An 11039-nucleotide genomic window follows, 5' to 3' on the forward strand; every position below is an offset into this window, starting at 1 on the left:
GACACACTCACACACACGCACACACATACACGCGTACACACGCACACACATACACGCGTACACACGCACGCACACACACAGTCACACACACATGGACACACACACACATGTACACACGTACACACACGTACACATGGACACACACACACACACACACACCGAGCCCAGGGAAAGCTAGGAAATGTAGTCTTTTGCCCTGTGGCCATGCCTGAAGACTTAGTGCAGGACAGAGAGAAATGGAGAGCATCAACGCTCATCCTTTGCCACGGTGTAGTCACCAGGTAACAGGCGAGACTCAGCGCATTCATGAGAGGAGGGGCAAGAGATGCTGCTGAAGAGGAATGCAGAGCCTTGGGTGTCATTTGCTCTAAGGAACTTGTAGTGTATTCTATATGTGCTGACGGGCTTTGAATGAGCCTGGCATACAGGATACTGAGGGGGTAGCACACAGGTGGAGGGGCTGAGCCTGAGGACAGGCACCACAGAAAGCAAGGCCACTACTGTCCTGGAATTGGACGCTGGTAGCGGGAAAGGGGACAGGGTATAGACTGGGTTGACACAGGGAATGGTGAAGCTCTGGCTGTACTTGTTACTGAACATGGAAACAGTTCCAGATCCGAGCTCTGGAACCTTCTTGGGAGAGAGAGCAATAACCACCTTTTCCTTTTAAACTTGTCCTCAGACTGTCCTGCGGATCGTGGCACTGGGGATCTGGGATTACATCGAAAACAAAATAGAGGTATGACCAGTGTCTGTCCCCAGATCCTAGAAGCTGGGTTGTCTCATCTACCACAAGAGCCCAGCTCTGTCCGGCACGCACCTGACCACAGGGGTGCCACTTGGGTGCCGTGGGGGAGGGGGAGGCAGGGAGGGGCCCTGGCATTTTCCAACTGAAGAATTTTCTTTAAAGCTTGCCTTGAGATTCACAGAGTGTATACAGTTGAAGTCGAATCAACTTGAAAAGCCTTTGAGATGTACCTTAAAACAAATAAATCTACTTGACTCACCCGGCCATGAGGCACTGGTCAGGGAAGCCGTAGACTTTTCTTAGCCTGGTGTGCACTCTGCTCCGTGGAGATGTGGCTGCCGTGTGAGGAGAGGTCACTACAGGGTGGGAGGCCCAGCTGCAGCCAGTGATTTGTGCAGCGGTCTGGTCCGAGGCCAGGCAGAGCTTAGATATCCGGTGTCGACTGTTTTCCTTCCTCTCCTCTGACTGTATTTTAGTCTCTTTGGGCCCAAACCTGGGAGCCTACACAGAGGTCCTGGCCTCAGAAAGGCTCACACAAGGCTGGGTTCCGGTAAGCATAGAGAAAGTCAGTGCCCAAGGCTTAATCACGTGGACTCATCCCTCTTCTACCTGTCTTGCCCTCTTGCTGCGTTAAAGACTCTGCACTTGTGAGAGGGGACACACTGGCCCTGGGTTCTTGCCACCCACAGATAAAGAGGCCCCATCAGCTCCCACCCTGTCAGTGAAAGAGTCACCCCTGTCTCTGACCAGGGTCTAGGTAGGATGTGGGATACAGGCCTAAGGTTGTCTACACTAAGAGCTATACGTAGAAAGGCTGAGGTTGTGAGAAGAACAAAGAATACTTGATCGCATCCAAGTGGAAGAGGCCTCCTCAGAGAGAAAGTGCAGGCAGCTGGAGATGGGGTGAACTTCTGGGAGTTGCAGGCTACCCGGAGAAGGTGGCCTGCAGCCGTGGCCCTCCTGGCGGCTCTCCAGCCTGTCGCTGGAACACTGAAGTACACCCCTCCCTCAGGTGTTTGACGGGGCTGTGATCATCCTGTCCTTGGCCCCGATGGTGGCGTCCACTGTGGCTAACGGTCCCAGGAGCCCCTGGGACGCCATCAGCCTCATCATCATGTTCCGAATCTGGAGGGTGAAGAGGGTCATTGATGGTGAGTAGCCTGGGGTGGGGCAGTGAGGAGGCAGAAGCTGGAGCTGTCCACTTGAGAAAGGAGGACTCAAAGTGGTACAGTTAGTGTGGGGTGGGGTGGGGGGGGTCAGTGTGGGGTGGGGTGGGGGTGACCATAGCATTGAGAAAGCCTAGCCTACTTTGTCTCTTCAGCGTGGTATTCTGAAAGTACCCACACAGTCATGTGTCATACTTACCCATAGTGCATCACTTCCCAGCCCATGCAACTGTTTATTTGGCGGGGGTGAGAGGCAGAAGCCGGAGCTGTCCACTGAGAAAGGAGGACTCAAGGTGGTACAGTTAGTGTGGGGTGGGGTTGTTTCGTTTTGTTTTTGAGGCAGAGTCTCACAATGTAGCCTTGACTGTCCTGGCACTTGCTGTGTAGACCACATAGCCTTCAATTCACAGAGATCCACTTGCCTCTGCCTCCCAAGTAAGTGCTGGAATTAAAGGTATGTACCACCACACCAAGCTCTGATGGAGCTATGTGTCGTGTGCAAGCAAGGCTAGCCTTCCCGTAGAAATCTCAGCCCCGAAGAACAGTGTCACAAAACTGGGACATGGTAAAGAAGGTAAAGACCCAGGGAGGACCTCTGGGGTCATCTGGGGGAAATGAGAGAAGACCCAAGGCACTGGGCTCCCAAAGGTGGCCCTCAGAGGCAAAGGACATTACAGGGAGGCTCACCTCCCAGACCTACCAGGATGGGCTGTCTTCCTCTCCAAAGAGGAGGCGCCCAGTGATTCCCAGGGACCCCCGTGCCCTCTCCTTACTCGGAGAGGCACCTCAGAGGACTGTCAGAACACAGTTTAGAACCACTGTGATAGGTGTTGAGGTTCTTTCAAGTCCTGAATTTTGGCTGCAATGGTCGAGTTCTCCCGACAGCGTTAGCTTGACAGGTGTAAGGCAGGCGGGATGACTTCCCGGGTCTTCTGTCTGTGGGAGGGCAGCCTCTCACCTCCCCCCTGTGAACACAAGGACAGCCAGCGCTTCATTCCCAAGCTTGGTTGTGTCTGTCATTACATTACAGCATCTGTACTGAACTAGAATGTGGGGGATCCACGGCTTAGGAAGGATGGCATGAGGAGCTCATCCGACACATTCTCCTCATGACAGATGGAGAAACTAAGTCAAAGAATAGAGGCTGACACTGGAAATGGTGCTCAGAACCATGATTGAAGCCCACCTTGCTCGCTCTCTCCCCCCCCCACACACATGCACATGCACAAGCACACACAACATGCACATACCACATACATACCACACACAGAGACTATATACACCATACACTACACACACTATACACACACCATGCTATATACACTACACACCACATATATACCACTCACAAACACAGAAGCACATAGAACACACATAACAAAACACACACCACACTATACACACACACCACATACCATATACACGTCTCATATACATTATACATATCACACACACACACTACCTCAGTGCTTTTTTTTGGCTGCTTGATTCGTCCCTCCTACTCAGGATTCTATTCTGGGCTCTGTCCGGTTAGAACATCTTCCCTCAGGGCAGGATAATGCCTTTCGATCCTGGCAGCTGTGGACAGCTGCACATTCCTCACGAGCAGAGGCTGACAGCTCCCTTTTGAACCTTCTCCTCAGATCACACTTGGGAACTAAGGAGTGCTAATTTGCCATTCTCACCCTGGGCGTGAACTGGTCTCAGGAACAGCCTAGGCAAGGCAGTTAGGGACAGCAGTTAGGGACAGCAGTTAGGGACAGCAGTTAGGGACAGGCTGTAGGTGCTCACTCTGTCCTTCTCAGGGAGAGGTCTAGAATACAGTGACAAGAGACACACATGACCTGTGACTGTTCGGTCTGAAAAACCCGAAAGGGCTTGGAAAGGTGTAAGACCCTAGGGGGTAAAGTGCAGAGGTCAAGGCGGTCTGAAGTTGACTCTGAAACATCTGTGGATTCTAGAGCCTGCTAAGCCCAGAACACCAAGGGAGTGCGTAGGCAGCTACTGCCATCTGAGAAATCATGGGGACCCCACACTCTAAGCCCCAGCTTTCTCTCAGCATCTCCCTCTGTCTCGGAAGTAGGATAATCTGTAACAGAAACCCAGAGTATCCTTGACCTACACTCATCATAAGCTTCCTATAAAACAACAACAACAACAAAAACAAAAACAACAATAGAAATCTGCAGAAAGTGACAGGTGTCACTACAAGTGACATGCACTTGCTCTCTACTTAGTACTAAAAACACTTTCTATCTCGTTGCTGTGCTGCATAACCTTCTCAGAGTTACTTCATGGTTCAAGATGGCTGTGCCAGTGCCAGTTACAACTCTTCTTCATACCCAGGAAGGATGAAGGAAGAAAATATAAAATATAAAACTAACTTATCTCCAGAAACAAAAAGGCTACATTTCAGTTATACCCTATACCTGTGCAGGCTCTGAGGTCCCCAACTCTGCCACAATTTGTTTTATGGACGCCTGTAACTATAACAGAAACTAGGATATAGTCATTTTTTTCTCGGCAGTTGTACCAACACTCCAAAACTCCAGGGCACTGACACTATGGAAAAGCAGGAACTGAGTTTGGGTTGTGGTCTCTCTGTGCTTTCTGGGTGCTTTTGGCTTCCTGCCCCCACCCCACATGCCCACAAACTGAGTCTGGGCTTTGAAGCTGCTGCTGAATTCTGGGCTTGCCGCTCCGCAGTCTAAGCCTAGCTGCTGGCCAGCAATTCACATGGCTCCCTCTGTCTTCCAGCCTACGTCCTGCCAGTCAAGTTGGAGATGGAGATGGTCACCCAGCAGTACGAGAAGGCCAAGGCCATCCAAGAGGAGCAGCTGGAGAGACTGACACAAATCTGTCAGGAGCAAGGGGTAACACTTTCAGATCTGTCCACCTCTGTCCAGGCCTTGCCGGGAACCTTGTGATGTCCGGATGCCAGAGCTTGGGGACTGCAGTCAGAGAGCGTCCTCAGGCCCTGAAGACAGACCCTCCCTCAGCTCCCACCAGCCCCGGCCTGCGTCCTACTCACTGCACAGCTTAGTAAACGCGTTCTCAGTGGTCCCTTTGCGTCCTTAGTCACAGACGCCCACAGCTGATAAGTGTGGAAATCTGTGGACTGTCATCACAAATTGATCTTTAGAAGCGTCTCCACAGGATGGTACTCACGTGCACTCCTGCGCGCGCACAGTAGTGCAGCCCCTGAACAAGCCTTCAGCTCCGCTCATTCTCTCACTGATGTACCCAGCCTGGTCATCAGGGGCCTGCTCTGTGCTGGACTTGTGCTAGGCACCAGAACCCCATTCTAGATGGGATACAGGCCAGTTCTCTCCTCATGGGAGCTTCGGGGAAATGCATTTGGTTTGCAGAGAACTTGACCTGAGCAGAGCCATTTGGGAGAGGATCAGGCAGGAGACCCCGCGTGAGAATGGGGGCTGAGCTGGGCTGCAGAGCCCACGCCCCTTGTGAGCTAGGGAAAGCTGCAAGAGAGTAGGAGGGGCTTGGAGGGGCTCTAGGCTGACCAAGGCACCTGGGGAAAAGGGGATGTGTCTGTGGAAGTGCTAATCTTCATGGAACTTTCTGCCTGCTTCTGGAAAATGGGTGGGAGGGGACAGGTGAGGACAGAAAGCCAGAGCAATAGCAGACCTGGGGTTAGGCTGGGAGTCTGGGACATTGAGATGGGAAAGCCGGAAGTGTTACCTAGAAACCAACTCAGAGTGGATCGGGAAGCTTTTGGTTCCCCTTACAACAGGAAAACACCACTGTTGTTGACAGCTTGTGAGATTCAGCGCAACACTGCGAGTTGCTCCTAAACTTACAGATGCCCAGCAGAGAGCACAGCCCTACCACCAGCCACCATCAGCCGCGTATGCGCTTCATGGGCAGGAGCAAGCCCTAATGGCCAACTCCAATATCCTATACCACGGGTCTTGTGTCCCGTGCTGTACAGGTTCAAGTCAATCCCCACATGTAGGCTCCTCACTCGGGGTCTCGGGATGGGAACTTCCTCAGAGTCTGCACGGGAAAGAACAGTAAATAAAGAAGATCCACGCTAGGTAGTGACATCTGGAAAAGAGATGAGCAGAGACGAACTGTTTTAATTTAAAAAGCACCTGAAACCTGTCATCTTAGCCGAGAGGGACAGACAGCCAGGCTCCCTGTGGTCAGGGTAGGGGGGTGGTCCGGGGGAGCAGGAAGAGAGCAGGAAGCAGGCCACTGCTCTCCAAAGCTAGAGCCCACTCCCCAGAGGCCATAGACAGCACCCCATTGGCAGTACAAGCCGAGGTTTGAGACCTGACCAGATAACAGATACACTGAAGGGAATGTGTGTGAGCCATGATTCTGTTACGGCAGGGTGTGGGATGGCCACGAATGGCCTTAGGAAGAGACAGTTCCAAGCCAACCCTGTTGCTTACTGGCTTTGTGTCTTGGGTGCTGATAGAACCTTTTGTTAATCTGAAAAATGGAGGTAGTAATGAGATCCTCAGAGGATGGCTATGAGATTTCAATACTGTCTAACGGTGGCTCACTCAAACTGCCCGCTCACTCATTTAGAAATAAACCCGAGTCGTAACTTGCCGACGGACCTGACTTAGGCCAGGACAGATCTAGGTGTCTCACCCTTCTCTCCCATCCCACCTTGTTGAGAACCATTCCTTACCATGTTTTCTGTTCAGGCCTAGTGAAAATAGGGCTCCAAGCTGGTGGTGCATGCCTGTAGCAGCATTCAGAGGCAGAGGCAGGAGGATTTCAAACTCAAGGTCAGCTTGATCTAAGACGTGAGTTCTAGGCCTGAGATACATAATGAGAGAAAAACATGCTCATGTCAGGCATGGGGCAGCCTGATGATCCACACTGGCCAGGGCACAGCCCCTTACAGGCACCGGCCCAGACTTCTCAGCAATCTACAGTGTCTCCAGACTCTCCAACCTGCTGTTCACCTAGCCCCACCCCAGCCACATCTCCACGCCCCTACCCCAGTGTTCTAGTCTTTTCCACAATTCTTGTCTCTCACAGCCGGAGTTTTAGAACATATTTAATAGGAGCCTTTTCCGAGAGGAATTTATATATGCCTCACTCACAGAAACCGACCTGTAAATGTGAAATACGCAGGTTTCTGGTTTATTTGATTGATTGACCCACTGACTGATAAATTGATTTTTGGAGCTGGGGATTTCACTGTGTAGCTCAGGCTGACCTTGAACTTTAGACCCTCCCATAAGATCCTCCTGCCGTCGCCACCCCCACCCCACCACCCAACCCCACTTTCCTCTCTCCTTTAAATATGCTTATGGAAATATTTGCCATGATTGCCTACATCTTAGTTCTTTAACAAAAAGATTATTTTTGAGCAGTTTTAGTTTTATACAGTTCCCAAAGACCCTATGCAGGGTCACCTGTTTCTGATACCTTGTATTTGTACCATTAGTTACAATGGATTAACCAGCACCGAAACATCATTCAAATTACATACCATCCCAGGGTCTGTACTCCATATCTGTCTGTTCTCCTGACTCCTTTGGTTCCTCTCTATAACAGTCCCTCCCTCTTTCCTTGTCTCGATGACCGGTGATTTTGAGGGCACTCACTGGGTGTTTTGTGGGGGTCTCCCTGTTGAGAGCTGGTACAGTTTTTCTCTTGGTTATAATGTTTGGAGGGAAGATTGTAGCGTTAATGTGCTGTTCCCGCCAAGGGCGACAGGGCACACTTGACAGGGCAGAGGTGCTGGCCTGACCTGAGGCTGTTAGGTTTCTCCACTGTAAAGATTGCCATGTGGCATCTCATGTGGGTGCCTCCGAGCCCGTCACACCTTAACTGAAGTCTGTGACAGCAGGATAGCTGTGATCTAGTCTAGGGTATGGCAGGCAAGAAAACAGAGGCCCACAGAAAGGGAGTGTCACTCAGCAGTCTGAGGAAATGCCAGTCTCCACATACACACATTCAAACACACACACACACACACACACACACACACACACACACACATGAGAGCTCAGGTCTGGAGACAGGGCCTCATACCACTTGACACCTTTCCTCAGAATCCTATGAGGAAAGGAAAAAATAAAGGCTTTGGGTGGGGAGGACACACAGAGATTCCGTTCTTGCTTCTGAGCCCTGGCCAGCTCTTTGCATTGGCTGCTGCAACTGTGGTACACATGGATCTCACAGTCCTCGAGACTGCAAGTCTCTTCTTGCTGATCTTATTCCCTGATGGGACTACAGCCAGAGTTCTAATGCCTGTGATGGACGAATGGATGCCAGAGGAAGTGGCTGGTGGCTGTCATCCAGGGAGGCATTGTGGACCCCCACCCCCACCCCATCTTCTGTCTCTCTCTCTGTCTCTGTCTCTGTTCACCCTGGGTGTATCGATGGCACATTAGATTAGTGGTTCAGTCGATGTGGTATTATGTATTTCTGAGTCATCTTACAAGCCACTTCTGAGATTTCATGCTGGTTGATGCCCAGGCTCTTGCTGTAATTCAGAAACACACCCCAGAGCCCCATCCTGTCTGCTCTTTGCCCTTCAGGCCTTGTAGCATACTTGGCCCAAACTGGTACAGCCTGGCACACTCGGGAGTTAGTGTTTACCTCTGTTGGGTCCCATGGGGATAAGAAGGAAGTGGAAAGTTTCTTCCCCAGCCACATCCACCTTGAGATTTCGGGAAAATACTGAGGGTCTAGGATCACTGAGGGGTCACTCGGAGCCAAAGGAGCCCTGTGGTGCCTGTGTACCCCTTAGTACAGTTTAGATCCTGTACAAACCCAGTTCCCCAAAACAGCATCCAATGGATAGCAGACATTGGGACGCTGAAATTTTGCTTCTGGGAGTGGCCATCAAGCTGGTTCCAACCTTTGCCCTACCAGCAACTCCTTGCTCCTCCCCAGCCCCTGGGCATCATACTTTATTGAAAAGATAAAGGCAACAGAGTTGTTATTGCATGGGTGATGTAAGAAGCAGTTTAATTGAATAACTTGTATGGAGGCTCTTGATGTATAAGATGGTACAAATACTGTTGAATAGACAGCCTAGACTTCATTTCTCTGTACTGAAACAGGGGTCCACACAAGGCTCAGCTAGTCATGGTAGGTACCATTAGCTGCTGCATCAGACTTCAAGGACTGGAGCAGGGAGATGCTAAAGTGCTTGTCATGAATGCTTGAGGGTCCGAGTTCAGACTCCCAGCACCTATATGAAGAGCTGTGTTTGTGGTGCATGCCTGTCCTCTCAGTGCTAGGGAAGCAGATCCATAGCTAAACCAGTGAGCTGGGCCCAGGTCCAATGAGAGATCCTGTATCAGTAGAGAGAAGAGGGTGCTTGGGAAAGACATCCAATGCTGACCTCTGACCTTTGTATGCACTGCACCTAACACACCCATACACATATGTGGATGCACATTATATATGCACACAGAGAACTCCCAAGACTTAACACATGAAGAGTGTGTTTGTCATCCTTATCATTACCAGAGCAGGGTGCACTGGGCAGAGCCCAGGGAACTGTCTGTTTCACTGTCACTCTGGCCCCCAGGCTCCTTCCATTGTGTGGCTCCTCTGGGTCTTCTCCAGCCAACACTGCAGAAGAAAAGAGACTGGAAAACTGGCCAAGAGCCTTTACTTGACAAGTCTGGAAGTGGTGATGTTGCTTCTGTCCTTATTTCATCAGCAAGTCTTACACAGTTCAAAGATATTAGATGTTGACACTAGTGACCTGTGTTCCCCAAAGAGAAAGAGTCACTATACAGTCACCTAACCCAAAGAAATGAGGCTTCTGGGTTCATTGCCCTTTTGTGTAGTTGGAGGCACAGTTTCATTCACCAAAATCCTCCCTGGCCAGTTTCCCCAAGAAAAAGATGAGACTTTCCACCCAAGAAGCTCTCTGCATTTCTAAGGCAGAAAAGGTAGAAGGATATAGCACCCCAGTACCCAGGTGCAGGAGCTAGGGCAGGCTTTGTGGGTACAGGGGCACAAATGGAGTCCATCTCCTCATCCTAGCCCCACTCTGGACCTGGAGCTGAGAACCCTGAGGAAAGATCACAGTTTGCACAAACAGATGTCCTTTGAGGCTGTGCCCAGGACTCAGAGAATGGGCCAAAGGGCAGGAATAACAGGAAGCATGTTTTATCCTGCTTCAGCAGCCGCTCACTCTAAGAGCCCCTTCCTTCCCTGCAGACATCTTAAGCTCCACCTTTTCGGCACAATGGCCTCTGTTACCTGGATTTTTCAAAATTTCCACTGAGGAAAGTAAAGTTGGTTTTGTTTTTGTTTTTGTTTTGTTGTTGTTGTTCTTGTTGTTTTTAAACATGGGAAGTGGTTTGTAAAACAGCTGATAGCTTTAGTGACAAGCCTATTTAGCTGATAAAATTAGCCATCAGAGAAATAACATATGTTATCCTTTGACTATAATTTAAATTTATGGCCATCTACCTGTCATCTCCACAGTGGATGGAAGGGGGCCAAGGTCAGTCTCAGCCTCACCCTGCTCCTAAATCATTAGTTTGCAACCGTCTCCTGATTTTTATTGTTACCAACCACGGTGAGAGTAATGGAGATAAACACTAGATGCCATCCGAGCAGCAGATGGCTCTGAGGGTCGGGCAGCCTGTGCAGACAGCACTGACAGAACCGAGCCAAGTTACTGCTACTGCATCGGATGCCATCGGCCGCTGGCCACCGTGTGCACTGATCAGGTTGCAGCCCAGGTGAGTCGGACTCTGTGGCCAGCCCATTAAAGGCCGGGAAGGCTGGGTGTGGCCGCCCGAGAGAGGCCTGGCTCGCTCCAGTAATGTCCAGTCTGGGGCTCTCCGTGGGCCCCTGCTGCTCAGGCCGGGTTATTAGATTAGACACAGTTGCTTCCATTGTTTTCCTAGCTTTGGGATGGGCTCTTGTGTAATGTTTGCTAGTGGAGGATTTGCTTTACTTTGTCATCAGAGGCACTGTGCACCTGCCTTTGTCAGAGGCCAGGCTCTTGTGAGCTCTGGAGATTCTGGGGGATTTGGTATTTCTACTGATCCTTTCTTAGTGGGTTGACTGCAGGGGGATCTGGGAGCCGGGGGTGCCCCTATCCTGCTTAGGAGTAACTAGTTTTGTATCCTTCCTCCCTCCCTCCCTCCCTCCCTCCTTTCCTC

At 50.7% G+C, this 11039-nt stretch overlaps 1 protein-coding gene across 2 annotated transcripts in view; it reads left to right on the top strand.

Moving 5' to 3' along the window:
- The window catches only part of Tmem266 (transmembrane protein 266), a 112564-nt gene that overhangs the window by 88161 nt on the left and 13364 nt on the right, over positions 1-11039 (top strand). For both annotated transcript variants that reach the window (XM_021207891.2, XM_029543804.1), the window contains exons 6-8: positions 683-739; positions 1761-1899; positions 4672-4787. In XM_021207891.2, the coding sequence (XP_021063550.1) occupies positions 683-739; positions 1761-1899; positions 4672-4787 (312 nt within the window). The remainder of the gene's footprint in view (positions 1-682; positions 740-1760; positions 1900-4671; positions 4788-11039) is intronic.

This window comes from Mus pahari, chromosome 10 (genome assembly GCF_900095145.1).
Source record: "Mus pahari chromosome 10, PAHARI_EIJ_v1.1, whole genome shotgun sequence".
Classification (NCBI taxonomy): Eukaryota; Metazoa; Chordata; class Mammalia; order Rodentia; family Muridae; genus Mus; species Mus pahari.